The following is a 27,943-nucleotide window of genomic DNA, read 5'->3' as shown; positions in this document are numbered from 1 at the left end:
TATGCTTTGTATGCAAGTGATCCAACCAGCAGGCACTTTCATGTTGCGCACACTTAAAAAAAATTAGACCACTGTTAAATCAAAAGTTCATACCATGGAGAGGGAATATTTCCAAACACGTATGGTTTAGTACTTGTTGTACCCACTCTCCCACTCAAACGTTGCACATAGGAAAATATGAAAATAAGAAAATATTTGTGCATACTACCTACAAAAAATGGAAAATTGCTTTGAGGTGGAAGGAGATGTTAATCATTATAATAGTTGGGTTTCTAAATAAAGCTAAGCCCCCTCCCCAGTTGCAAATGGAATGATAGGTTATTTGCTTTGAGGTGTAAGAAGATGAATAGAAAGAAATAAACCTTATATCCCCGTTGCAAATGGGATGATAGGTTATTTGGTTATATAAAAGTCACCGTACCCATTATCCATGGATAACATGTAAACTGGGGAGTGATTTAATGAAAATAAAGTAATAACCATTACCTATTCCCCTTTTTTGTATTTGTTAGTGGGCAGTTTCTCTTAACTTTTGCCATATAACACACCCAAGTTGGAAAAAATCCAGTTGAGGCATTTAGCCTAAATAAGATGGCAAATGACTTGAGTTAGTTATAGAAAAGTTATTACTCATCCAGTGATTTCATGGTGGGAATTTCTACCATCGCCTTCTAGAGCTTAAATAGTTTGGATTCAATTAAGATGAGCAGTAAGTTTGTTTAGATGAATACTAATCCTGCAAATAGCGCTGGAATTCAGCCAAATCCTGGTTTTCAGTACATGCCTAAAATTAGACGGATTAACTCCATGGTTAATAAACATATTTATATATGCACATCAGTTTAAAATGTAATCCCTCTACAATTCTTCCAGTTTACTGCTCTTTACCACTGAAAGGTGTGTCTGACACAATGCTGACACAAACACAATACTATTTATACTTGGTGCATATATAAAAATTGAACTGTTAACATGAGGGATGGAACGAACAACCTGATAAACACAACTTTAGGCAAGTGGGTTGTGCTTAGGTATCTTTCTTTTGGACCAATGAGAATGTCCCACAGAGCAAAGGTGGACACACACAGTGTATAATTTAATATTTTGAATGCTTTATTGTATTTTCAGTTCTGTATTCTGTGTTTAGGGTACATCAACCTCACATTGCCTAGATCTTTGTTTGGTGTTGCTCCCCAGTTCATATAGGAATGCTTATGTGGACATTACTTATGTTACCTTTTTACCACTTTCTGTTGCCTTGTGTTGCACTGTTAATCCTTTCCACATATTCTACTGTTGTGCCCCCACTATAAACCTAGCTCTTAAAAAACTTAGCTGCACAAAACTGAATCAAAATATACAGCAATCTCAACAGACACAATACACTGTTCTCCTAATAAACTGTGATGCCTGCCTCTGGGAAACTGCTTACTGTTCAAAAGCAAATACATTACTCGGCGCTATAATTCCTGTCTTCTGTGTCATTCTGAAATATGACATTACTATTTGAAATTATAGATCAAAGCCATTCTTATGTTAATGTAGAAAGAAAAACAATTACACCTATTATATTCCCCAGCAGATCCGTAGAAGATGACATTTAGAAATGTTAATATTTATGTGTATGTTATTTACACATTGACCTGAACTGTCTACTTTATTCCTAGTAAAGATCTGTATCTAGAACATCAGGTAAATATTTAGAGTACCCTTAGAGACCTTAGCAAACGATAAGCAGAAATACTAGGGCGTTTCACTGCCGGTGTTAAAGAGAACCTGAATTAAATCTAAGTTACATTCTTTAAGCTGCAAGTCAGCAGTACAGTCTAAACCTAAATGTTCAACAGACAGCTTAGAGAAAATATTCACATAGTAAAAATTAATATAGAGAGGCTTTTAGGGCTTCTTCAGTAAAGTCAATTATTTTATTATGAGAAACACTTGAAGGGAAAATATACCCTGTTCATTAGAAGGTTTTATCTTTTATTCATTTTCTTTAAACATGTAATTATGAGTTCCTAGCTTACTATGTGCAGAGAATGCTCCTGTAATTGTACTTTTTTTATATATGTATGTATATTGTGCCTGCCTAGGATAGTAGCAGCCATAACAATAGCACAACTGTTGCTGCTAACTAGATGCAGTGGCTTCTCTCGTCCATATATACAATATATGTATCTGCCAGCATTCAAAATATTTCCTGTTTAAAACCAGAAGCAATCTTGCAAGATATTTCATTCTGTTCTCAACGACTATTTTGTGAGAAACTCACTTGCTGAAACTTCAGTCTGTTTTACTAGTCAGCTCTTTTGCAAATGTAAAATAAATCTTGTTTATACAAACATACGTATATGAGAAAAGATTTGCACTGTATGGAATGTTTTAATGAGCGCTATTTCCTGTTTGCAACCATGGTGACCTCTTAGTTTCTTTTTCATTATACTTTTCTATAAAAGAGCATATTGTTGAAAATCAACTCTCCTGTTGTGGAATTATATATAATCAAAGTGAAATCAAAGTCTAAAATGGCATCGTTTTAGTAACAAAACTGTTTCTGGCATTTTTACAGGTGTTTTTACTGCATAACTATGTGGCTTCTCATGTGACGCTGATGATATTTGCAGATAGAAAAATGCATTTTTGGAAAGTGCTTATGAACTTTATTGCATGGTTACTATTCTAGCAGTTCTAAGCTACCACAGAGTGTCTTAGTGTATACTCAGGGAGGTAATAACTGCAGCTAACTGCAGTAATCTATTTTTCCTTTCTTAGGTGTTACTATGAAGCTAATGGATGAAGTGGCAGGAATAGTTGCTGCTCGTCATTGTAAGACCAATATTGTTACAGCTTCTGTGGATGCCATTGACTTCCATCGAAAGATTAAGAAAGGTACGTGCAGTGTGTTTGTGAGTGTTTGCTTTGAGGACCGTGGTTATAATATATACTTGATAAAGTTGGGAATTCTATAATATTACTTAATGTAAAGCAGGCCATACATGCCTGGATTTGAACCCCCAGGTTGTCCAAATTAGGCCATATCCACAGACTGTTGCAGCCCTTGCATATTCAGCCAGTCAGATCAATATCTTGCTTGCTAGCCTGATATCAGTTGGGGAAGCCATTGGTTTTACTCCACACATGGAAAATAAGCGGTTGACTTCAGCTGGCCATACACGTACCGATAAAATCATACAAAACCTAGTTTCGTACAATTTTCGGACCATGTGTCGGCTCTGAATTATCATCCCAAAAATTTTCATACCATGGTGACTAACGAAAATATCTGCGCATGTCTTGTGTATAGGACAATATCCTTGGGGTACCTACAATGGAAGTCACTTTATATGATTGATGACTGCCAAGTATTTCATGTTCAGAACATTCTCCAATTTGTATTTTAGGGTTTTATTCTACAATTTCTGAATGTTAGTTTTAGATCATTGCATTTAAACATACAACTGATTTCCAAACATTCGTCAGAAGAAGACTAAAATCTGAACGTTTATGGCCACTATCTCTACCTACCACTGGCCAATATCGGGCTAATTCGGTCATTTGGCCCTGGGGCCAAACTATCAAATTAGAATGACGGTTATAGGCACCATCAGTTCTGGGACCACATCAACGAGCCAATGCGGTCCCCAATCTGAAGGAAAATTAAAGCCTGCCCAATCGAGATCTGCCCAATTTCAGCCTAGATGTCGGTCAGGCAAGCCAGTTGTTCGTACCCATACACGGGCAGATAAGCTGCCAAATCAGTCTAAAGGACTGATATCAGCTAGAATCGGCCGGTGTATGGCCACCTTTAGTCTGGACTGGCCAAAGGACCAAATGATGTCAGTGCATGTGGTCAGTATCACAACTTAAGAGCTTTAGATTGTAGAATTTGCCAACACCATAGAGTTTACATTAATGGGTTTCTGGAAACTGTGGCCTACAGATAACCACTTACCTTACTAAGCATATTTGTTTCACGACCACTGTGGGACAGGAATTCCTTAATTTAAAATACCTTATTACAAATAAACCCTTTGTTGGTATTTTAATGTCGTTTTGTGTATATACAAAGGGTGTCCCCATTGCTTGCATTAATTTGGCAGTATTTACATATATAGTTCTTCACCACCTCCTTCATAAGTTTATGGGTGTTCAGTTTATCACTCCCCCAATATGAACCCCTATACGTAGGTTACAAAGTACATTATAGCGGGACCCTTCCAATGTCTAATGGCACCCAGGATCTTTTGTATGATAACATATTTCAGCCAGCAGAGACATGCCCACACAGCCTTCGGAATGCTAACAGTTGCAGTTCTGCTTTATTCTAGCAGTTTCCCCAATGGTTATCGTTAGCTAGAAGCTGCAATCCTCTGCAGCCCACACCCACCCCCAGCTGCAATGTCAAAAATAAATATGGCTGCGGGAGCCATAATTTTGTGTCTATAAAAATGATGAGCCATTTATTTATTTATTTCCCTTATTTTAGATGTGTTCCTTACAAAATAACAGCGCTAATGATTGGTGGGATTTCTGGCTTGAATTACGTGTTTGTGCAATGACTTTCAGATACGTAAATCAAGTCATTAGATACTACTAAACATTAAAGCTGCTCTCTACTAATTTTCTGAGCAATATGTTGGTTCTGAAAAGCACGCAATAGCATTTAAATTGCGCTCGCTAATGGAAAGTGGCAGATCTGAAAGCGTCTTCTGCTGCATTGCTTCCCACTGAGAAGTAAAAGATTTTATGTTATTAATGTGATTGTATTTTTAAAGAAGACTGTAATTTGAGGAACATTGCAATAATAAACAAATTTGTTCTAGGGATTCATTAGGCAATCAGTAAAAAGAGCTAAAATGATTTCAACTCTGTAATTAAATGGTTATAGAAAAAAAGTGAAGTAATAAAAAAAAAAATCTGTGCATCTGTGTTTATGCATATAATACTTTCTCTGTGTCCTAACAAAGACTGGAAAAGAAATACAGGGTATCCAACCTGTTCTGTTAATCCTTCTGGCATTCCTATTACAAAACAGAGAAGAGAATACAATTTTACTGAAAGACTTCAAAAATAGAATTGTCGCCACTTCCCATTATGTTTTGTTTTAATTCACTATAAATTAGGGACACTGTTAATGTAAGATGCTGGTAAAAGTATTCAAACCTAATGCTTTCTTGTGCGTATCCACCATTATTCCAGTTTAAAAGCAGATTATTTCTGCCCACATTCCCAGTTCAACTGATCACACAAACCACCCCCCGAAAACTACTGTCTCCTTTCAGCCAACTGGATTGTGACTATCCTTGATAAAATATGTTGCAAACTTGGACTCAAGGAACCTTACACATGTAAGAATGCTTTCATTAAGTACCTGTTTACAACATTTTTGTAACAAATAAACATATTTTCATATACAGGTATGGGACCTATTATCCAGAATGCTCCGGAGCTGGGACTTTCCGGATAAGGGATCTTTCTAATTTGCATCTCCATACTTAATTCAGATAAAAAAATCATATAAACATGAATTAATCCCAGTAGAATTATTTTCGATTCTATTTAAGAATAAAATTTAAAGTACTGTTTTATTATTACAGAGAAAAAGGAAATCACTTTTAAATTATTTGATTAAAATGAGTCTATGAGAGATGAACTTCCTGTAATTCAGAGCTTTCTGGATAACATGTATGTGAAATCCTACTGCTATGGAAAATGTAAATAAAAACATATATAAATAAAAAAATAGGCCACAAGCTAGCCTTGATTATACAGGCCAATCCCACTCACTGCCTTATACAATCAAATCTCATTCAGTCGTGTCTTTCTTACATTGTTAGATATTGCATTCCTCTTCTTGTTTGTCCTTTACTTTTTATGTCCTGCAAACCCCCAAATTTGATATCATTTATCCTGTTTTCAAATTTTCCAGCAGTTTTTCTTGGTCCCATAAGAATCACAGAATTATGCCCCCAGCATTAGAGATTATTTCTACATCTAGTCAAATTTTGGATTCTATAGTCTTCTAAAATTATATACCTGTTAAATACACACATTCTCACTGTATACACTCTTTTCTATTAATTTAAGGGGTGTGGTAAATTATCTTTGCTAGTCCATTGTTTTTTTAAAGTTAAACCAAAGGAGAACACTACTTGTGCAGTAAAGCAGCAGCAAAGAATTTGGGGAGCTACTATGGGGGCATCTTTGGAGGCACAGATCTTCCCTGCCAGAGAGCTGTGGTTGGTATAGAAGCACAAAACATAATGGGCTACATTACTGTCCTGATTTTTTAGTTAAGCTTTAGTTCTCCTTTAAACAGAGAAAAATAATGGCCTTGAGCTTTGTAGAAGTCTTTAGTATACTATACAAAAACATCACCAATAGAAATAGAGTCAATAGAGTCAATCATCAAGGGATCCCTTAGGATCAAACATTGGGCTCTTTTTTGTATTGATGATGAATAATATTATTTAGGGTAATGTCCCACAGGGAGATTAGTCGCCCATTGGTGGGCAAATCAGGAGATGATCCGCTCATTTGGTAACCTTGCCAAACCAGTGGATCACACCGTGTATGGCAGCCTTAAGGCTGTGCAAATTGGAGTGTTTGACTGTTAATTTACTCCAGTTTTATCTCAGAGTCACAGCACAGGGATTAAATATTTACACAGCATACTTCAGTTATTTTTGCAAATCTCATCTTAAACAGTCTTTAGGTTTCAGTCTGAATTTAGTATTGGATTTGTTATTTACTATGTGTGTGTGTATATACATATATTTATATATTTTCCCTTATCGCGGGCGACTAATCTCCCCAAAATCGCGGAAGTTTCCTCTCAAGGCAACTTCAGTCGCGGCGCCACGTATGCCATCCCACCAGCGATTTACATTTTCGCTGGTGGGATGGCATTTCGGGGAGATTAGTCGCCCGCGACAAGGGAGATTTGTCGCGGGTGACTAATCTCCCCGTGTGCCAGAGCCTTTAAGGAATTCTCTTCTAGCAGTAAAGTAAATATTAATACACACTTGTATTAACAATAACATTTGTTTGGTATCTATTTTCTCAATGCAATCATTATCATAATCTTTATTTAGAGACCAACACAAATGTAATGGATGCTAATTTTTCCATTAGAGCACTTACCCTGTGAATGCACAGGACAGAGTTACATACTCATGTCATTTAAGTGAATGAATGCCTAAAATTGATTTTACATTGTGGTCAGAGAGGGTTGTATAAGGATAAAGTGCGCTAAAAGCATATCAAATATAGCAACTGTAGATAAAGTAGAATGTTGCAAACTGTGCATCTGGTTATTTCATGTGGCAAAAATAGCTTCTCTAAGGATAAAATGCATTTCCCTTGTTGATATTTATTGAGGAAAGCTGACCAAGTGTCTTTGTAAATAACATCTGTATAGATTTAGTAGCTATTTTTAACATATGTTGTTTAAATATTTAGTCAAGGTCAGTGGGTTTTTTTTTTTGTTTTTTTTTATTTTTTTTTCTGTTCTACTAACTTGCCATAGTATCCACCAGAATGTGTTTATCTGTTTAAATAATTATTGATTGATAACAATAAATTCTTAACATGCTTAGTTACCTTAGTTTTGATGATTTGCTCTCTGAGTTAACTAAAGGTCCCCATACACCATAAGATCCGCTCGTTTGGCGATGTCGCCATGCGAGGGGATCTTCTCCCGATATCCCCCACCTAGGGTGGGCGATATCGGGAGAATCCAAGGTAATTAGATCGTTTGGCCCTGGGCCAAACAATCAAATTATGGTGGCAGGTATAAGAAAAGTCGGTCCGGGGACCGATCCGACTAGATTTTCTAACCTGCCCGATCGAGATATCGGTCGTGCAGGCCTGTCGGGAGTGCCCATACACGGGCCGATTAGCTGCCGAATCTGTCCAAGGGACCAATATCGGCAGCTACTATCGGCCCGTGTATGGGGACCTTTAGAATGGTTTAGCAAGCAATGTTTTTTAAAGAAATTCATAGTGGCTCAAGTTTAAAGTGCCAGACAATTATGGGCTTATTTATCAGTTAGTGAATATTGAATGCTTGCTTATTTATTGATAAGGAAAAACTTGAAAAATTTGAGTTTTAAAATATGACGACTTTGCCTAGCACTACTCCTATTGACGTCTATAGAAAATCCCAAGCTTTTAGATGGTGAATTTTTAAATTCGAGTTTTCTGGTTTTTCGCACTTAATAAGTACTATGGATTCAGGTTTTTGAAATATATTTCAAATTCGCGTTTTTCAGCACAAGAAAACTTGAATTGTGGGAAAAAAAATCAACCTTGAACGTTGATAAATCTTCCCCTTAAAGGCTACACATTTTTGCTCACCTATTTCCTTTTGAATATACATAATAGGGTTAAAATTACAGGGCAGATTTAGCAAGTATTATTAAGGTCTGATAAACTCAAATGGATTATTTTGGGGATTATTAGTGCAGATAGATTTGATCAAACCAGATCAGTTTTCAATGTTCCATTTCATTGGTATTAAAATTAAGTGATTGGAGAGTGAGATTAAAAAATATATGTACAGTATAACATTCTCCATAGCCCACTATGGGATTTGTCATCTCAGCCCAGTCATTCCTTTGGGGGTGTGAGTCTTTGCTCAGACATTTTCAATGATCCATTTTGATCTATTTCATAGGCTCAATGGATTTTCCAGTTGAAACTATGACAGATCTACCATTTGGTTCAGTGTTCAGTAGAACATTTATGGATGCTTTAGCATTGGCAAATGTATGTATATGGTGCATTCTTGAAAAAAAATAGAAACAGTGACCCATTTGTTGAATTAATGTATGTTAATAGTAAGCCCTTAGGCCAATTTCACACATGTCGTTTTCTCCACTTACTTCCTCCCCTTGTATGTGTGTGTAGGGACAAGTATGGGATCTCCCTCTCATTGCACACATACAGTGTGTTCCAGCACAGAAATGCCACCCCAAAATCCACTCTGTATATGCACTGACAGGCAAGTAAGGGTCTTATTCAGCAGCTAGGGGAATAAAACCTGAACACTAATGCAGCTGGCATACATGTGGTCTGTGGGCAGTCAGTGATCATTTGCATAAATCCACTGACAGTAGTGAATGTCCAGACCTGTCAAGTCTTTCATATTTTGCAGGAGTCCCAATGTGGGGCAGTACAGGGCTTAATCTGAGTGTAAAGAGGCTTGGTTAAGCCAATCAGGGTAACCAATCAGGGCATGGGTAAAATCACTTTCCGGATATCTTTCCATATCTTACGTCTACTAAAAAATCAATAAAACAGTAATTAAACCCAATAGGATTGTTTTACCCTTAATAAGGATTAATTATATCTTAGTTGGGACCAAGTACAAGGCACTGTTTTATTATAACAGAGAAAAAAGAAATCAGTTTTAAAAATCTGAATTATGTAATAATTAAAATGGAGTCAATGGGAGACAGGCTTTCCATAATTCGGATCTTTCTGGATTATGGGTTTCCGAATAATAGATCTCATACCTGTACTCTCAAATTTTTATGTAGGATACATGATAATACACAGGTTTAACTGACTGGCATGAATAATGACTCTTTATTAAGGTATGTTTCAGAGGTTATTAATATCTATATCATTATATAATATATACCTTATGTATCTTGCCCAGTATTAAAGCACTCTGCCTTGTGTCATGTACCTATGGGTGGCCATGGAAATCCCTGGGAATTTTCTTTTTAACTCATAAAGCTGGGTGTTATTACTCCTAATATGTTTATGCTGTATTTATATGGAGCGTTTCTTAAGTTAGGTCGATAAAAGAAATGTGTCTATCAAATTCAACCTTTTATGTCTGTATAACACTTGCCTAACTGCAATTTGATACAAAGGAAGGCAAAAAAGCCCTTCTGAAGACTCTCCAGTTTGCCTCTGGGGGGAAAAATTCTTTCCAGACTCCAAGATGGCAATCGGTTAGTCCCTGGATCAACTTGTACTAAGAGCTATCTCCCATAACCCTGTATTCCCTCACTTGCTAAAACGCCATCTAATGTATCAGCCAGTACAACTGATTTAGGGAGAGAAATCCACAACTTTACAGCTCTCACTGTAAAAAAAAATCCTTTCCAATGATTAAGGTACATCCCCCTTTCTTCTAAAAAGAATTGATGCCATTGCTGCAGACACAGGGCAAAAAGCAAAAAAACAACAGGCTGCTTGGACGCTGGACATATTTGCCACTGTTCAGTGGGTTCAGGCTCTGGCTTTTTGTATGGTCTTAAATATTAGCATGTTATAGAAGGACCTATTCTAAACCATATTTCAGTATTGGTTTTGACTTGCTAAAAATGCAATGTGGTTGTTAGGGTCACTGATCCTGGCAACCAAAACACAGACTGCAATGTTTCAGTGTTATTATTCTTATTTGCTATTGCTTATCTTTCTCTTTTCTCTCCATTTATGTTCTATTTTAACTTCCTAACTTCTGCCTGGCGTCTAGGATAAATGAGCCCTAGATAAAAACAGTTACATTCCAAGCCTTACAGCTTCAGAAATAAAATAACAACAAATTCAAAAATGATTTAACTTTTAAGATAAAAAATACTCGTTGCAAATGGTCTTGGTATATTGTTGTCTACATCACACTAAAATATCATTTTAAGGAGAATTACCCTTTTAATGAACAGAAACTATTTTAATATGTGTGCAACTATACAGTTGGAGGCCTACAGGCCAGGTGCAGAACCCAGAGGGATTTTTTTATGGCCTGCAGCCTTCCAGAGGGATCCATAGAGTTATGACTGTATAAATTCATCATTTATTTAATATATTAAGACCTGTATAGTTGTTATCATGATTGAGCACAATGATGATAACTAGGAAATGAGGCATTTAAATGGCAGAAATCCAAGTCTTAATGATGATATGTTAGTCATGGATTCCCATAATGATAAAAGCAGTGGCAGTACAAGCAGCGCAGAGGAAAGAAACTGCTCTATGACTAGTTCTTGCTTCACTGAGTCATATTTTAGCTTCCATTTTTGTTTGAAATGCAGTTTTATTTTCAGAAATTTTCCTTTTACAAAAACAGCCTGGTGCTAAAATGCCTTTTTCTGTTATTAGTGACATTTAACTATTAGAACCTGCTTTGGCGGTAATTGATTTATTAAACAGATAGCTAAACAAGCAGGAATTGCTTTACTCTAAATCTAAAGGTTACTCCTAGAACACTTCAGGGGGATTTTTACTACTACCCATACACTAACTGGCTACATACCCAGGCCTGGATTTGTGGAAAGGCCACAAAGGCCTGGGCCTAGGGCAGCAATGTTTTAGGGGGAGCATGCCACCCACTTTTTCTGCCCCAGGTTTAAATATTTCCTGTTCTGGTGTGGCTCCTTTTTCTTCATGTAAAGTTGGGTGGCGACAGGCTGAGTTTGCAATCATCTGGCCCTGTACATAGCCGTAACTGCCTTATTATGGATATTGGTTGAGCCATCGACCAGACAGGTTTGAAAATGTTATGTATCTATGCACATGTATTGTGCCCTGGTATCCTCTTCACTTCCTGCAGTTCCAGTTGGTTGGGCCAACAACTAATGGGAAAAAAAGAAAATTGACCATACCATGTATGACATATCCGATCATTTACCTAATGACAGTTTTCTAAGGTCCTCTAAATAGGCACAAGTCATGTTACTGTTAAATAAACTGAAACATCCTTTGTCATTTTCAGTAGGGGGTACACTGGGCCAGATTCAATTCCAGATTTCCCTGCAGACTTCCACTAACTTTTCTTGGTATAAACCAGATATATATTGCTTATCAAGTTAAGCCTGTATCAGGACCATTATCTATTTTAAAAACATTAATGGTAGTTTTGAACAATATAGTAGTAAAATGGAGTGCTAGATTTTACATGCAGCCTTTATGCAATGTAACAGGCGCCTGTTCTCCTTTAGGTCTTTTAATCAGCAGTTTTGCAACCACTGATTGTGTTTAGTTAATGTATATTGGAAAGTTGTTTGGGCTTAGATCCTTTTTGTGACACTGTAAAAGTGCAAAAGAAGTGCCACAGCAAACAGTTGCTGGAAATTATAAACAGTCTTGGAAATCACCTCCTGTGAGTCCTGTGCCATGATAACTTACAGGTCCCTCAGTGTCTTCTTAAATCCTTTTGTTAGTATTACTGTGTGAATTGCTAGTGTAGTTAAAGGGGTGGTTTACCTTTGTAATAACATTTTTATTTGGCTTTTCTGTGCCAAAAGAAGCATTTTTGCAATATATATCCATTAGCAAACATTGTGTTTAGGATGTATTAATCTTGCTATTTGAAAGTGAACCACAGTAACCTTTCTGAAGAGTGGCTCACCCTGCTGAGGAGAACTGAGGACTGGTGTTGGCGATCCCCCTGCATTGCATATTCTTCAGAAAGGTTATTGCGGTTCACTAAGAATTAGCAAGGTGAATAGCCCCTAAACCCTTAATTTTTGCTAATGCACATATATACCACCCCTTTAATGTGTGTTGCTTTCTAGACTGTATCAAGAACATTTACCAATCATTACTAGTGCTACTAGCTACATTAATCTCTTCTATGCCATTTTACATCTGACATTCAAAGTAAAATAATACGTTTGTCCATTTCAGGTTGCATTATTACCATATCTGGCCGTATGACATTCACCAGCAATAAGTCTATGGAGATTGAGGTGTTTGTGGATGCTGATACCCTAGTTGGTGACACACAGGAGAGATATCGAGCTGTCAGCGCATACTTTACTTATGTATCCTTAAGCAAAGAAGGGAAACCCCTGCCGGTGCCTCAGTTAGTGGTATGTACCAGTTTTTATCTCTCCTATTATCACAATCCTGTTGTCAAAACTATATTGACATTTATTTATATATATGTGTAACTCAGTATATGTTACAGCACACTTAGCTTCTTATGGCAGGCTTTGCAGACCAGGGGTCTCTTTCCACTTATTACTGTGAATATTTATTGCAACATTTGTCCCCTGTTTTGGAAGTCAATTTTGAATTATAGTTTTCTTGCATTCATTTAACAACTTTGTATTGTATTTCTGTTAACAATGTGGTACCTACTTTGAGATACAGGCAATGATTTCTGCAGCTTTCTTCCCTCTCTCTCTTGATCACGATCCCTGTTGCAGTTCAGCGCCCACGGCTGTCCTACTCCCTGGTGCTCTGAGGGGGCAGCTATTTCTGAACAAGTATGTATATATGTAAGGGTTAAACCACCCTAGACCCCTATAACAGTTAAGCATCAGTGGGGCAGCCCATAAATCACTTGCGTGGAAGCAGGATCACAATGGGAATTGCAAACAAGAGAGAGAAAAGAAATCTGTAGAAACTATTGTGTGTGTGTATCTCAAAGCAGGTACAAAATTTGTAAAAGATATACATTGCAAAGTTATTTAATTTAGTTCTAAGAATATATAGATATATATTTTTTTTAAATTTTAAATGTTATATCCCCTTTAGAATAAGGAATACAGACATATAAGTGGATAATTAACAGTATCTAGCATATAGTTCTGGCAATATAATAAAATATGATAACATATGAATAACATTAATATAGTAAAAGGTGCAAAGTTTGGCAAGGTTTAGTATTCTGTGGCAATCAGCTGGCCATTAAATGCTGCCTGCTGACTAGTTGCTGTGGGTTCCTAGACCAGTAGCAAGCTTTGCACTTTTTATTATTTAACCCCAAATGTTTGCAAAGAGCATATTTTTATAGTAGTTATTTGACAGCTGAGGTCATTCTTTGGTAAATATGATTGCAAGGGATCATCCTATGCTGGGACTCATTTAGTGCAATAAGTGATGAATAAAAACTCAAGACAGAATATTAACTATTGGCAATTACAAATAGGAATCTGTATTTCATTCTTTTTTTTAGGGGGAAACAGCCCTGAAGGAATGAGTAGAAGGTTGAAAATATAATAATTAATCTGCTCAGATTACACAGTCAGAGACCGGCCTAAGGTTTAGCCATTCAGAACATTTGTGTCCTTATGTAATAAAATGGTTACTTAAGAACTGCAGGGCATTCCTGTGGCTTGTGGACTCACATCCTCATTTTCTTTAAGGGGTAGTTCACCTTTAAATTAAGTTTTAGTAAGATATAGATATTAATAGTCTGAGATATTTATTTTTTATGGTTTTTCAGTGACTTTCCAGTTTGGTTTTTCAGCAGCAATCTGGTTGCTAGGGGCTTATTTAGTCTAGCGACCAGGCAGTGGGTTAAACAAGCGACAGGCATATGAATAGAAGAGGACCTGAATAGAAAGATAAGTAATAAAAAATAACAATAGAATTGTAGCCTCACAGAGCAATACTTTTTGACTGCAGGAATCGGTGGCCCCATTTGAAAGCTAAAAAGAGGAAGGCAATTATTTAAAAACTATAAAAAATATATAAATAATGAAAGCCAATTGCAAAGTTGCTAGGATTAGGGCATTCTATACCATACTAAAAGGTAACTGTAAAGTCAACCACCCCTTCAACAGTGCAATGCAATATCTAAAATACTTTCCTAACCATCCTTCCATTTCTGACAAATAACATAATTTATCAAAAGACATAAAAATTCTATTTTGTTAAACCTTTTTACTTTTTTCTTTTGCCAGGGTCCACATTTTTGTTTAACTTTTTTAACTTCATATCATTCACAGAAAGTATTTAATATTCATAATTTTCGTCTTTCAAATATTTTATGTAGTGAGTTTCTGCACCATTTTTCATTATAGTCTCATTTCATTGTGAGCCTACTATAATTAGACACTGTTCTGACAAGAATAAGATAGTGAAGGACATTCCATTAGAATCATTTCCAAAAATAAAAGCAATACGGGCTATTATGAAACATATCAGGTAGCCATCAAAAGTGCTTTTGTGAAATAAGAGCTTAAAATCTGAGCCTTTGGATATTGTTTTCAGAGATGTTAACTGATTTCTAGCCATTTATGTGACACACAACTTGTTAATGAGTGGGATTAAATGAAAATGATAACTAGTAAGGGGTGGGGGGGAAATGGCAGACTTTCTCTATTTATTATACTGGGGTTAGTTTAGTTTTTGAGAGTTTGTTCTTAAATAATTGTCTGTACCAAGTAATTGACAGCAATTATGTCACTGTACCTTAGTGAGTGCAATACGTACAAAAAGGCATCAGGTGACTTTCAGTCCTGAATTTACTCTGATGCCCCTGCACTCTGATGTTTTTTTATAAAAAAAAAGATAGGTCATATCTTTTTGATGCAGTAGCCTCCCAAAAGCAAATCCAAGCTTAAAGGGCATCTCCACCCAAAAATGTCTGCATATTAAAAAAAAAAACATAATTGTTATTGGATGCAGTATCCCTTTATCTGTTAATATTCTTTGCACTGCTGTCTCTGACACCTGAAACAATGTAGCAGAAGCCAGATGATTAACAAACCTGGGGGAAAACTGAATCAGAAGCTGAGAACGGGAAGGGATAAGCAAATACTGCTTTCAAATTAATAAAGATAGATTAAGAAAGAGAATCTATAAGTTATATCCCAGTGATAGGTCCTGAATCAATATATGAACAAGCAATGACATATTTCAGTGAAATAAACAACCATTCATTGGCTCAAAATTAAACAGAAAATTCAAAAAAAGCAAACATATTAGACATACTATACCAAACAATAGATAGGTACATCCTAGTGCCTCATGGTACCCACACTCCTAACGCGTTTCGCACCATTGGGTGCTTCATCAGAGTGTTACATTAATTTATTACTAGCGATAAGCAAACCAGTCCCATTCCGATTCGTAAAAATATTTCAAGAAACTTTGAATATTTGTAAAACAAATTGCAGTTTTTTTGTTTTTTTCTGCGTCTTTTTTATGCCAACGTTTTCTGTGCAAAATACATTGGAGTCTATAGGTGTATTTTCACTGGGATATTTTTGCAAAATACATTAAGGTCTATAGGCATATATTCATAGCAAACTTCCCGGTGTTTTTGCAAAAAAATATTTGCCGATGGCAAACAGGGGTCTTACAATGGATTACTTTCAGTTCAATTACATTTACAAATCTTTAAAACCATTAAAATGGTTAATTCATATATTTTAGATAAGAGGAAAGAATAGGAAGGCCAATAAATCAATCTAACATACAGAATAAATAATGAAGTCTAATTGAAAATAAGCTTATAATAGGGGTCTATCTATGACATATCATAAAGGTAAACTTCCTCTTTAAGTCAAATAAAGGGGCAGATAACCCCCATCTTGGATGAAAATTGGCCAGATTTGCTGACTTGCCGTTATGCAGAGTTATACAAATACAAACGCAAATAACTGGAGGCCTGAGGGCTGGATGCAGCCATCCAGGGTATTTTTTGGGCCAATGGCACCATAGGCTTATTGTATGAAAATATTTTAGTATAGTTTATCCCATGAGCATTTTATATAAGATATCAGTATATATGTGGATAAATGTGGCCAGTACATTTTAAATTATAATTGTTTTTCTGCACTATTAATGTATGGCAGTATAGCAGAAGAAGCAGCGTTGTTTGTAACTCATTGTATGGGAAATTGGCTTGAATAGAAAATATATAGACAACATGATCTGTAGTGAAATATTAAGGATGAGCAAGCACAGTCCCCCTAAAGGATATGCCCTTGGATATTTTATGCTTATATAATGCTACTTACCACATAAACCAGCAGCAATGTTTGCTTTCAGGTTTTTGACAACACTGTTATAGGGCTGTAAGTGATATATATTCTAGCATTGTTTCCTATTTATATACCTTTATTTTCCAGCTCAGTAAATTGTGTATAGCAACTAGATGCAGAGCTGTAAATAATAGAATGCCTAGGTCTTCCCCATGCAACATGAGCACAGTAGCGGCAGTGGTCTCACGAGGGAAAGCTAAGCCAGGATGTTGCTTTTAGAGCTGATGTAACTAGATACAGCCACACTAGGCTATGCTGATCAACCATTACAGGGCAAATAGAAACCTATTTTTATATTGTGTCCTTTTCAATCTAGATCAAGTGGGGGTGAGTTTAACATAGAAAGACAGGAAGGTAGTAATTTCCACATCCCTCCTAAACTGCCTCATTTGCTGTACCTGGTTCTTGGCTTTCCTCTAGCCAAGACTTAATTCCAACAGCGCCTTCACAGGTCTTTTAGTTGTGGATGTGTGTGGGGCATTGTGGGAAATGAAGAGATGTTTCTTGCTTCAGTGGTACATGTAGTCAGGATTAGCAGTGCAGAACAAGAGACAGACATGAATACTGCTTTTGATAGAAAATACATTTACAAATGGCTAAAAATCACTAAAAATGTTTACTGTATGCTGAAAAGTTGCTGTCTGTGCAGAGGTGTGGAATCACAGACAGTGGCATAACTACTATGAGTGCAGGGGGTGTGACTGTGCCGGGCCTGACTACCACATAGAGCCTCCATGGGATACCGCAAAAGTTTTTTCAGTACACAGAATGGCCAGTATTAGTATTCTCCCTGGTGTGACTGGTCGGTCTGTAGTTATACACTGCTGGTCCCAGAAGTGTAGCAAGCTGACCGTTGTTCCTAATTTATATATGAAACAGATCATATTTTAAATCCATTGGGTTAGGACTGCCTTTTGTGGGACCCAGCTTTACCTCATTATCATTGTAGTCGCTAGGCAGCATCTCAGTGCTATTTTACCCATTGCTTGTAGGTACTTTTTTATATAGTAGATTAACTGCTGGTTTAGTCATTTGCAGGCAATAACCCACCTCAGCCTCAAGGCTAAAGACTTTACCTCTAGCCTCATGACTGAAGATCTCACCTCTAGCCATGACTAGGGACATAGGTCTGGACATAGTACTTAAACAGAAGCTATATTTAGTTCTGCACATTAGCACATTTTGGCCTGTAAACTCTTTATTATGCCAGAATGAAAAGCTTATGTAAATAAGAGAAGTCAATAAGAACTTGACCCTCGGGCTGTTATCTAACCACAACTACTAGCACCCCAGACAATGTTTCCCAGATATATGTATATTTTGCTGGAGATACCATTGTGTGTATTAGATGAGAATACAAGGACTTTCTTAACCTACTTGTCTGTTTAATCCCTGCAGTCACTCATGTTAGAAACGTGCTGCTGAACCTATAAAAGATCTTTATGTCCTCTCTAGGAGGAAGGAGAGTGAACGATTAGGCCAGATTATTCCAGCATTGATTTCTGACCTAGAAATTACTTTCAGTTGCCTGGGCACTGGCGCACTGACGTTTGCTGTGGTTCAATATATAGCGACCTCTCTTTGGTAGGAATTTCAAGAAGCACAGGGCTTGGGATGAGATTTTATGCTTATATCACTGCTTCTGGCTTATTTAAATGCTTTCATAAATTTGGAAATTAACACTTTCCTGAAATCTATATTTCCCCTCAATATATGCTGTCACTTCTGCTCAGGACCATAGTTAAGGTGGCCATACACAGCCCTATAGTAGCTGCCAACGCGGCCCTTTGGGACAGAAATTGTTGAAGGTACATAAATAAACTTGAATACTAATAATATAAATTTCCTTATACCCCAATTTTATTCATAATTGTATTAGATAAAGATCCATGGTAAAATAGGTAAGGTTTTTGTTTTTACATTTTAAAGAGAAATAATAAAAAAAACATCACTGGCTTCTAAAATACTATTCGTAGATATACAGTGCTTAGTTATTTGTTCCTTGAGTTATCAGGCATGATTTTGATATATATATTGCTTCAAAAATAGGTACGTACTTCAGCATCTTGAGCAATATCGCTGAAAATTCAATATCTCATTTTGATGTAGGTCAGTATTGTCTACCCAGAAGGAACAATATTCCACTTTCCTACCGCTACTGTAAGCTGTGTAATAAATGTCTAATCAAAAATGTATAAAGTCATTTAAGCATATTCCTAGACTCAACATCAGTTACCTTGAAACCCTAGATTTAGACTATAGGCACTTAAAATGAAACAAACTTTAATGCAGAGAATCCATCATTCTAAACACAAAATTTAGACTGATGTGAGTAATGAACAATCCTTGTAAAACCCAATCTAAATAAATGATAATAACAATAATTAGTTTAACTATAGCTCAGCTGTCATAAAATTTATGTGGCACCAATAATATGAAGTTGCACATTTTCAATTCAAAACCAGTATTAGGGGTCCTTGCACTTCCATATAGTTGGCTTAATGCCACTGCCTCCTGTTCCATATAGGGAAATAGGAATTAATTACTGTAAATAGTATTTCTATAGTGACTAATGTACCCTCTAGAGTAAAATATAAGGATATTATAAGTCACTGAGGAGTTCCATGACCATTTAAAGCATGAGGCCAAAGGCTGAGTGCTTTTATACATGGAACTCCTAGGTGACTTCTAATAGCCTCATATTTTACAACAGGAGATGCATTATCTATTATAATACACAAGTCCCTATGAGTCATGTGACAGAAATTACATCACTAAGCACCATTTATAACTGATGACATTGCTAAGCAACATTTATAAGGATGTACAGTAATTTACAGGCTATTAATGGCTCTTGTGTATTATTTATACACCCTTTAATGCTGTATCACATTGATTAAGGGAGTTAGTGGCCAACAGATAACTCTACCCTTAAATCAAAGTAAATGTAAAATGTTCCTTCCCCACAAAAGTGAATTCCTGCCACATTCTCCTACTAACCGGCCTCCCAGACTCCCACCTCTCTCCCCTGCAATCAATCTTAAACTCTGCTGCCAGGATCTTCCTGCTCTCTCCTAAGAGGGATCCAGCTCAGCCTCAATTAAGCTCACTAGCATGGCTGCCTGTCAAGCAAAGGATAGCTTACAAAATCCTTCTGCTGACATTCAAAGCCCTTCACTCCTCTGCTCCTCACTACATTTCTTCACTGGTCTCCCTACATGTTCCTGGTCGTCTCCTCCGCTCCTCTCAGAGCCTCCGTCTCTTTACACCATCCACACCCACTGCGCTCTCTCGTCTTAAACCTTTCTATCTCGCTGCTCCTTACCTCTGGAACTCTATCCCTGAATCCCTCCGTAGGGAAAACTCACCCACTCTCTTTAAGAAAAAACTCAGCTGTTACCTTCTGGAGCACTAAGACATTATTTTGCCCAGTCCTGCGCTTAAGGGCAAATGCCCATACCTGATGCACTCTTACCTTCCAGTTTGTGCCTGTATGTTACCCAACCACTCAGATTGTAAGCTCTACGGGGCAGGGACCTCCTTCCTACTGTGTCTCATACCACATGGCACTTATATATATATATATATATATATATATATATGTATACATATATGTATTTATTGTATTTATTTATTATATCACTTGTCCTCCCTGTGTGTAATTTTGTATTCTGTAAGACTGTACAGCGCTGCGTACCCTTGTGGCGCTTTATAAATAAAGTTATACATACATACATACATACATAATCGCCCATGTTGGTTTTTCTGGAAAGGATAAATAGACGAGGCTGACCCAGAAGGGCAAGCAGAAGGAGTAATTTTTAGTTCTCACTTGGGCAAATGATCATTGTTAGTAAAGGAGGAAATGCTGCCAATAACAGTGCCTCCTGTACAAAGTCAAAATTATTGAAAGACCCAACTGGCTGAGATAACAAACAATATTAGGTATTTATTGAGAGAAGAACCAAACTTTCTCAAAATGTAGGGCAGGGCAACTGATTTGCACGTTCCAGACATAGTATTATGGATGCCAGGACAGTTAACAGACAGTTTACAGAAAGAAATACCGGCACCAATAAAACATTAATGTTTTAGAAAGATTTTATTTACTTTGGATTTTGTCTGTTAAATATGTATAATACAAGATAAAAAAAAATTGAATTCAATAATACTTCCAGCTGTCTGTTGCATAAATTAACTGCTTAAATGGGATGAGCTGGTGAGCTGTGAACAGTACCGCCGCACTCTGCGTAGGGCACCAACTCACAGGGGGGCACCCAGTACCGCCGCTCCCTACGCAGAGTGCGCACTCTGCGCACCAACAGACCAAGTCTTCGTCAGCAGCTCCTTCTCTCTTATGCGGCAGCGACAGGCCCTTTTATAAGGTTGCGCCCGTGCGCATGACGTCACACGTCAGCGACGAGGCGCAACCTTATAGAAGTGCCTGTTGCCGCGGCATAAGAGAGAAGGAGCTGCTGACGAAGACTTAGTCTGTTTGGGGTACTTTCTATGGGGGCAATTGGGGGCACTGTGTGTGGGGGCTACTGTCTATGGGGGGTACTGTTTATGGGGGCAATTGGGGCACTGTTTATGGGGGCAATTGGGGCACTGTGTATGGGGGCACTGTTTATGGGGGCAATTGGGGCACTGTGTATGGGGGCACTTTCTATTGGGGGCACTGTTTATGGGGGCAATTGGGGCACTTTCTATTGGGGGCACTGTTTATGGGGGCAATTGGGGCACTGTGTATGGGGGCACTTTCTATTGGGGGCACTGTTTATGGGGGCAATTGGGGCACTTTCTATTGGGAGCACTGTTTATGGGGGCAATTGGGGCACTGTGTATGGGGGCACTTCTATTGGGGGCACTGTCTATTGGGGGCACTGTTTATGGGGCAATTGGGGCACTGTGTATGGGGGCACTTTCTATTGGGGGCAGTGTTTATGGGGGCAATTGGGGTACTGTGTATGGGGGCACTTTCTATTGGGGGCACTGTGTGTGGGGGCTACTGTCTATGGGGAAATTGGGGGCACTTATGGGGGCAATTGGGGCACTGTGTATAGGGGAACTTTCTATTGGGGGCACTGTGTGTGGGGGCTACTGTCTATGGGGGGTACTGTCTATGGGGCAATTGGGGGCACTGTTTATGGGGGCAATTGGGGCATTGTGTATGGGGGCACTTTCTATTGGGGGCACTTCCATAATATTTGGGGGAGGGGGCACAAAAGTAAATTTCTGCTTAGGGCACCCATTTGGCCAGCAGCGGCCCTGCACAGACCCCTATTCAGCATACATTTCATCAAAAATACAGGCTCACACAGGCAGAACTGTTTGATAAAAGTTCTGCTTTGTTTGAGCTGAGTGCAGTAGAGTTGGTTGGGAGAAAAAAATTGAAGCAGACAGCTAGAGCTGAGTTTCTATGGGAACCAGCAATGCCATCTCTTCACTGGCTGCAGACTGGAGGGCGTGTTTAGTAATCTGAGCTTAGAACAACTGAGCATGCCCACAAGCCAACAGCCAAAGCAAATCCCTGAGGGAGGGGGCTAAGTGGGTTAAAGGAGAAGGAAATCTAAGTGATTAAGGAGATGTTGCAGCCTTACTATTAACCCCTGGACAACCAGTGTGGCAGGTATTGAAAGATTTCAAAGAGGCTGTTCACTGATTACATTTTTGTGTGTGGGGTATACATGTCCTTTAATACTGCCATGTATAGTTGGAATAAAGTATTTTCTTCTTCTTTATAGCAATAAATATTATTTTTAGTTTCAGCAACTGTCAAATTGGGTTGTTATGTCAGTTTTGTGGCTTTCTCAGTAACATGATGTTCTGTGTTTTGGTTTAGATGCAATAATTATATACCAGAGACCAATAGTAAAATCAACTTGTTGGTCTAATTTGCCATGTAACCACAGAATGTCAGAGATATTGTTCCTTATGAGAAGGATGCAGATGCAACCTTGACATTGGGGTTACCACTCTAAGACAAAAGATGCCACAAGAAGTAAAGAATCACAATTCTGTACCACCAGTTAATCTCTGTTTGATGAACAGACTCTATCTTGTATATAACTGGAAACTTAAACCTAAATTTCTCAAAGTGAATATCTTATCTCTTATCTTAATTCCATATTTTGGAAAGCTTGGGTTTGATCATTGGGCTTTTACTGAGGTCTTAAAGGAAAGGCAAAGTCACTTGGGGGTGCCAAAATGTTAGGCACCCCCAAGTGACTTAAATCGCCTACCTTTTACCCTGGCTGGTGCCCCTGTTCTGAGAGAACAGCCCCAGCCCGGGGTACCTGCAGCGCTTCCTGCTTCTGTGCGCGCGCATGCGCAGTAGAGTGAAAAGCTGAACTTTAACAGAGAAGTCGGCTTTTCGCTCTACTGCGCGTGCGCCGGTCGTGGGGTCCCGGCAAAACGAAGCAGGAGGAAGCGCTCGCTACAGGTACCCCAGGCTGGTGCTGTTTTCTCCTAACAGGGGCACCAGCCCGGGGTACAAGGTAAGCGATTAAAGTCACTTGGGGGTGCCTAACATTTTAGAACCCCCAAGTGACTTAGCCTTTCCATGTCCTTTAAGTTAGTTTCCCACTAGGTATGTTTAGATATTGAATGGGGTACTAAATAACATACCGTATATACTAGTATATACTAGTAACTACAGGTATTGGACCTGTTTTCTGGAATGCTCGGGACCTTAGGTATTCCGGATAAGGGATCTTTCCGTAATTTGGATCTCCATAACTTAAGTCTGCTAAAAAACATTTAAATATTGAATAAACTCAATAGGATTGTTTAACCTCCAATAAGGATTAATTATATCTTATTTGGGATCTGTTCTGTTCTGTTTTATTATTACAGAGAAAAACAAAATCATTTTTAAAAATTAGAATAATTTGCTTATAATGGAGTCTATGGGAGATGGCCTTCCCGTAATTCGGAACTTTCTGGATAAGGGGTTTCCGGATAAGGGATACCATGCCTGTACTAACGCTGTAGTGACATTGAACTGGAACTTACTGACAATAGAAGTGTCACTTATAAAACAGTGCAAATTGTTTTATTGATAATACAGTTTGCAATGCACAAAAATAGTCTCAAAGTCAACACTGACACTTATAGAGATAGATTCACTTGGGTAGGGGCAACTGACCACATGAGGGGCACAATAAGGGACATCTTTTTCCAACTGACCCACACAGTCCGTGTACCATGTTGTACCAGATTTTGGCACGGTTTTTCCTACAACCACAAAGCTTGTCATTTCCCTGAAAGTTATTACCCAGTGATTTTTCTATAACAACGCTAGAGAGTGGTGGTGTGCACTGGAACCCATATATCTCCCATTAAGGCTAATGGATATTTCATGTGCCAATATACCTTGTAACCCACAGGAGGAGACAGATCTGTTAAAGCTGCACTATTTTTATGTAGTTATACTCTGATATGTGCCAAACTGTTGCTGTTACCACAAGGAGTTAACGGACCTTGTATCTTTTCATATGTAATTGTTTATTCCTTGCATATTAATTATTATTATTGAACCCTGTTTATATGAGCTCTATTATCTGAGTGCAGTTTTCTACTTCTGTTACTTTTGAATACCACTGCTCAGTTGCAGCAATCAAACAGCCCCTGTGCCATAGCAATTAGAATAGATACATGTATACAATAAGAACCTACATACAAATCTAGCCTAGTGCTGCTTTTAGAAGTATCCCTACACAGCACATGTACCTTGCTATTAAATTGTATTTGATACACTTATTCACCATAATAATTTAATTGCTCTTTGGGTGACTATAGACCAAAGGACCCCAGTGCTAATTCTTCACATGACTTTCTCCCCTTTGCATCACCTTCCCAAGTTGAGATGTTCACATTGTGTGCTCCTAGAAGTCCCAGAGGGCCTTGAAACCTCTTGGCAGGGAGCCCTGGTGCATTCACACCCTCTGTACACCAGGCAGTTACACCATTGGGTGGCCTATATTAATACTATTTTATCTCTAAGATATTGGATAATACAACAAAGTGGACACATCCATCTCTGAAAGCAATTATACCCGACCATTTATGCTACCCTGCCTGAATCCTTGGAAATTGGTGAATATCAGCAGATTCTAGATATAGTTTTGCTAGTAGCATTGAAGATAAAGTGCAGACATGGGTCTCCTTGACTGTATGCACTTTTTCTGTATATACTGTTGTGTTTGGGGAAGTAATGGAAGGCTATTGCCACCAAGGTAACCTTTGTTAAAGGGCAGAGGCGCAAGTCATGCCTACGGAAGTCTGACAGCTTCGTTCATTTGCTGAATTCCTGCTGTATTAGCCAGTCCAATATAATTCAGCATTCTCTCCTAACTCTTCCAGCCTGCTGAGACCCCATACACCTGCCCATGCAGCACAGAGCATAGCTTGCCACCCAAACCAATAATACCATATGCTAAGATTATTATCGGCAGCTATGTAAATACAGTAACAAATGGAGATTATATGATATAATTAAAACCTATGTGCCTATGGCATACGGGGGTGTTTTAACTGTCACTGTGTACTAGGGCAGAACTGCAGTGCTCCAACAAGAATCCTTCATGCATTTGATTGGACATCTAAACAGCACTATATTAAGCTTTATTACCAAATAATATTGACAAGCAAACTGCACAATAATCTCAATAGGTTGCAATATTGATATAGCACAAACATTTTCATAAATTGCATGAAGAAAATATAATTCTAAGCAATTTTCAATTGTACATTCATTTTGACTGGTTCACCAAGGGCCCCCAGATAACCTAATATCAAGGCCCCAGCAGCCAGAGCCCTTGAACTTTTCTTTTAGATGATTAAACACTGGTAACCCACATGAGAGATTCGATGTTCAAATGTAACTGACTAATATCTGCAATGTTTTTCAAAATTGCCCGCTAGATTCCAATTTAGTCAAGTCTATGGGAATCATTTTCTACATCACACCAACCAGTGTGGCAACTTCTACAAACACACATTCAGGACTAACTCTGTGTGCTTTCTGTTTGTTGCATTATTGCTAGCATTCTTAGAGTAGAGTGCTCTATCTTTCTTACTGCTGGGAATTATTAAAAACACAAGCAGAACCTCAAAATGGTAGAAAATAGTTAATCTCAGCCATAAAGCAAAATGGGACTACTACTATGTGAGAAAAATGAGGCACATTACACTTCCTTTGTAAAGACAAAAGTTACACATTTACTAGTAATCCATATATTCTCATTTTTATTGTAGCATTTGCTAAATGTTTAGGAAAGTCAGTCTGTTCACCAGCCTTTATATGTCGGCCTCCTCTCCCTCCCAACAGTTTATCTCCCAGACTTCTTCCTCTTCTTCCTTCAACTGGAATATTAGAGGGTAACTGGGAGAATATATCGTTTGGCTGGCCTTTCCTATGATATTGCCTTCCTTTTTTGAATTAGTAGAAGTAACTTATCTTTTGGCAGATTAGATTCAAAAGCTGATTCATTAGGTTTCAGCTCATTTTCTATCCAGCCATGTAATGTTTACTTTGGGTTCCAATTCAACCACACAGGTATCTACTTTTTTAGGAAATTCAGTAAACTTCCTTCTCTCAAAGCAACCAATGAGATGTCTTCTCATTTTCTTGCTCTCGTACTTGCAGATGGGGGTTCCGCCAGACAGGAACTCAAATGCATTAGCAATAGCATAAACCCCACAGTCATGAGTGTTTTCTTGTTCATCAACATCAAGTATTTCCATAGTTCCTTCAGGATCATTCACTAGTTCACTATAGCAGTCATTTATTTGCTTCCTCAATAAGGTGCAATGGTGTTTAGTCGCAGCACTGTCTGCAATCTCCACATGATCCATTTTAAAGCAGCTTGTCAACCAATGTCTCTCTACACTGTCATAATGAATCTGTACCGATGGTCCTTTAACTGCATGAAATCCAATTTGGGAAAGGAGGCAGCTTTGAAGCCCCTCTGCCCCAAACTGGATTTTCAGCAAGGACTGAGCTGCATCAATGATTCTGTCGTCCAGACATTCCCTGCCTCGCAGGGCCATTTTATGCTCTTGTGTTAGGTTCAGTTCAGGGATCCAGGCATCAGTCCCGTCAGGGAAGGGCTGGCCTGGAACTCCAATGTACTTGCAAGAATCATCAGAGAATTCATTCTCTTCATCCGCATAGAATCTTGTGCGTGATTTGTATTCATCCGTTATCTTTTCTCTCTTATTCTTTTCCTCGGCCTTGATAGTCTGTCTGTTGTACTTTCTTCCTTTCCTTGCCTCCTTTTTGTCCCTTCTCTCATGTGAGAAGGGTGTGATTTCATGCTCCTTATTCATCCAAGGAGTGAAATCCGGTTCTGGTTTACATTCCTCAGTTTTGTAAGTGAATGGCTCATTTCTGCAGGCATATAGGGGTTTGTATAAGCCCACAGAGTCCCATTCTGGTTGTTTCTCTATTTCTGCCTTGATAAGGCGTTTCTTAGCTTTTCTCTCTTTTCTGGCCATCTTTTTGCTATTTTCCTCCTTTAGGCAGATAGTGGAGGGGTTTTCTTCTAATTCAACCTTGATGGTCTGTTTGTTATTCTTCTTTCCTTTCCTTGCCACCTTTCTGGTCTTTTTCTTCTTTTTGCTTTGATGTTCCTCTATTTTGCAAAGAGGGGAATCAGGTTCAGTTTTCCGTTCCTCCTTTTTGCAAGTGGTGGAATCATCTTGATTTTCATTGCAGGTCTCAGATCTCTCTTCCTCCAGGCTGTTGGTTGAGAGATTCTGTTCCTTTTCATCTTTGCATTCGGATTCTGTGGTTTCTTCTAGTTCCACAATTGCCGCCTCTTTGGGGCTTTCCTCTTTTAAGCAGAGGGTGGAGAGCTCACATACCTGTTCCTCATCTGCGCAGGCACTGAAGTCTGTGCTTCTTTGTTGCTCTGCTTTGCAGGGGACGGGGAGCTCGTTTCTCACTTCCTCTGTTATACAGGTGCTTACAGCAGTGTTTAGTTCTACATTATCAGCGCAGGTTTGTGGTTCTTCTTCTAATGTATTTGTTTTCTTACAAAAACAAAGTTTTGAAAAAAATCCAGAAACCTTTCTTGTCTTAGCTTCAGCATTTTGTGCACTGTTTTTCACAGCTGATCTTTCATTATTATGATTAGATGAATTTTTGCTTCTATTTTGGATGTTACATAGTTGATTAAAAGGTTTAAAGAGTTTTCTGAAAC

General features: G+C 38.1%; 1 protein-coding gene across 4 annotated transcripts in view; it reads left to right on the top strand.

The window, feature by feature from the left end:
* acot7 (acyl-CoA thioesterase 7) overlaps window positions 1-27,943 on the top strand; it is a 117,657-nt gene that overhangs the window by 75,557 nt on the left and 14,157 nt on the right. For all 4 annotated transcript variants that reach the window (XM_004916190.4, XM_018095453.2, XM_031905178.1 and 1 more), the window contains 2 exon segments: window positions 2,773-2,889; window positions 12,643-12,827. In XM_004916190.4, the coding sequence (XP_004916247.1) occupies window positions 2,773-2,889; window positions 12,643-12,827 (302 nt within the window).

The sequence above is a fragment of the Xenopus tropicalis genome, chromosome 7 (genome assembly GCF_000004195.4).
Source record: "Xenopus tropicalis strain Nigerian chromosome 7, UCB_Xtro_10.0, whole genome shotgun sequence".
NCBI classification, from domain to species: domain Eukaryota; kingdom Metazoa; phylum Chordata; class Amphibia; order Anura; family Pipidae; genus Xenopus; species Xenopus tropicalis.
Note: the sequence above shows the minus strand (reverse complement) of the source record. Positions and strands in the feature narration are given on the sequence as shown.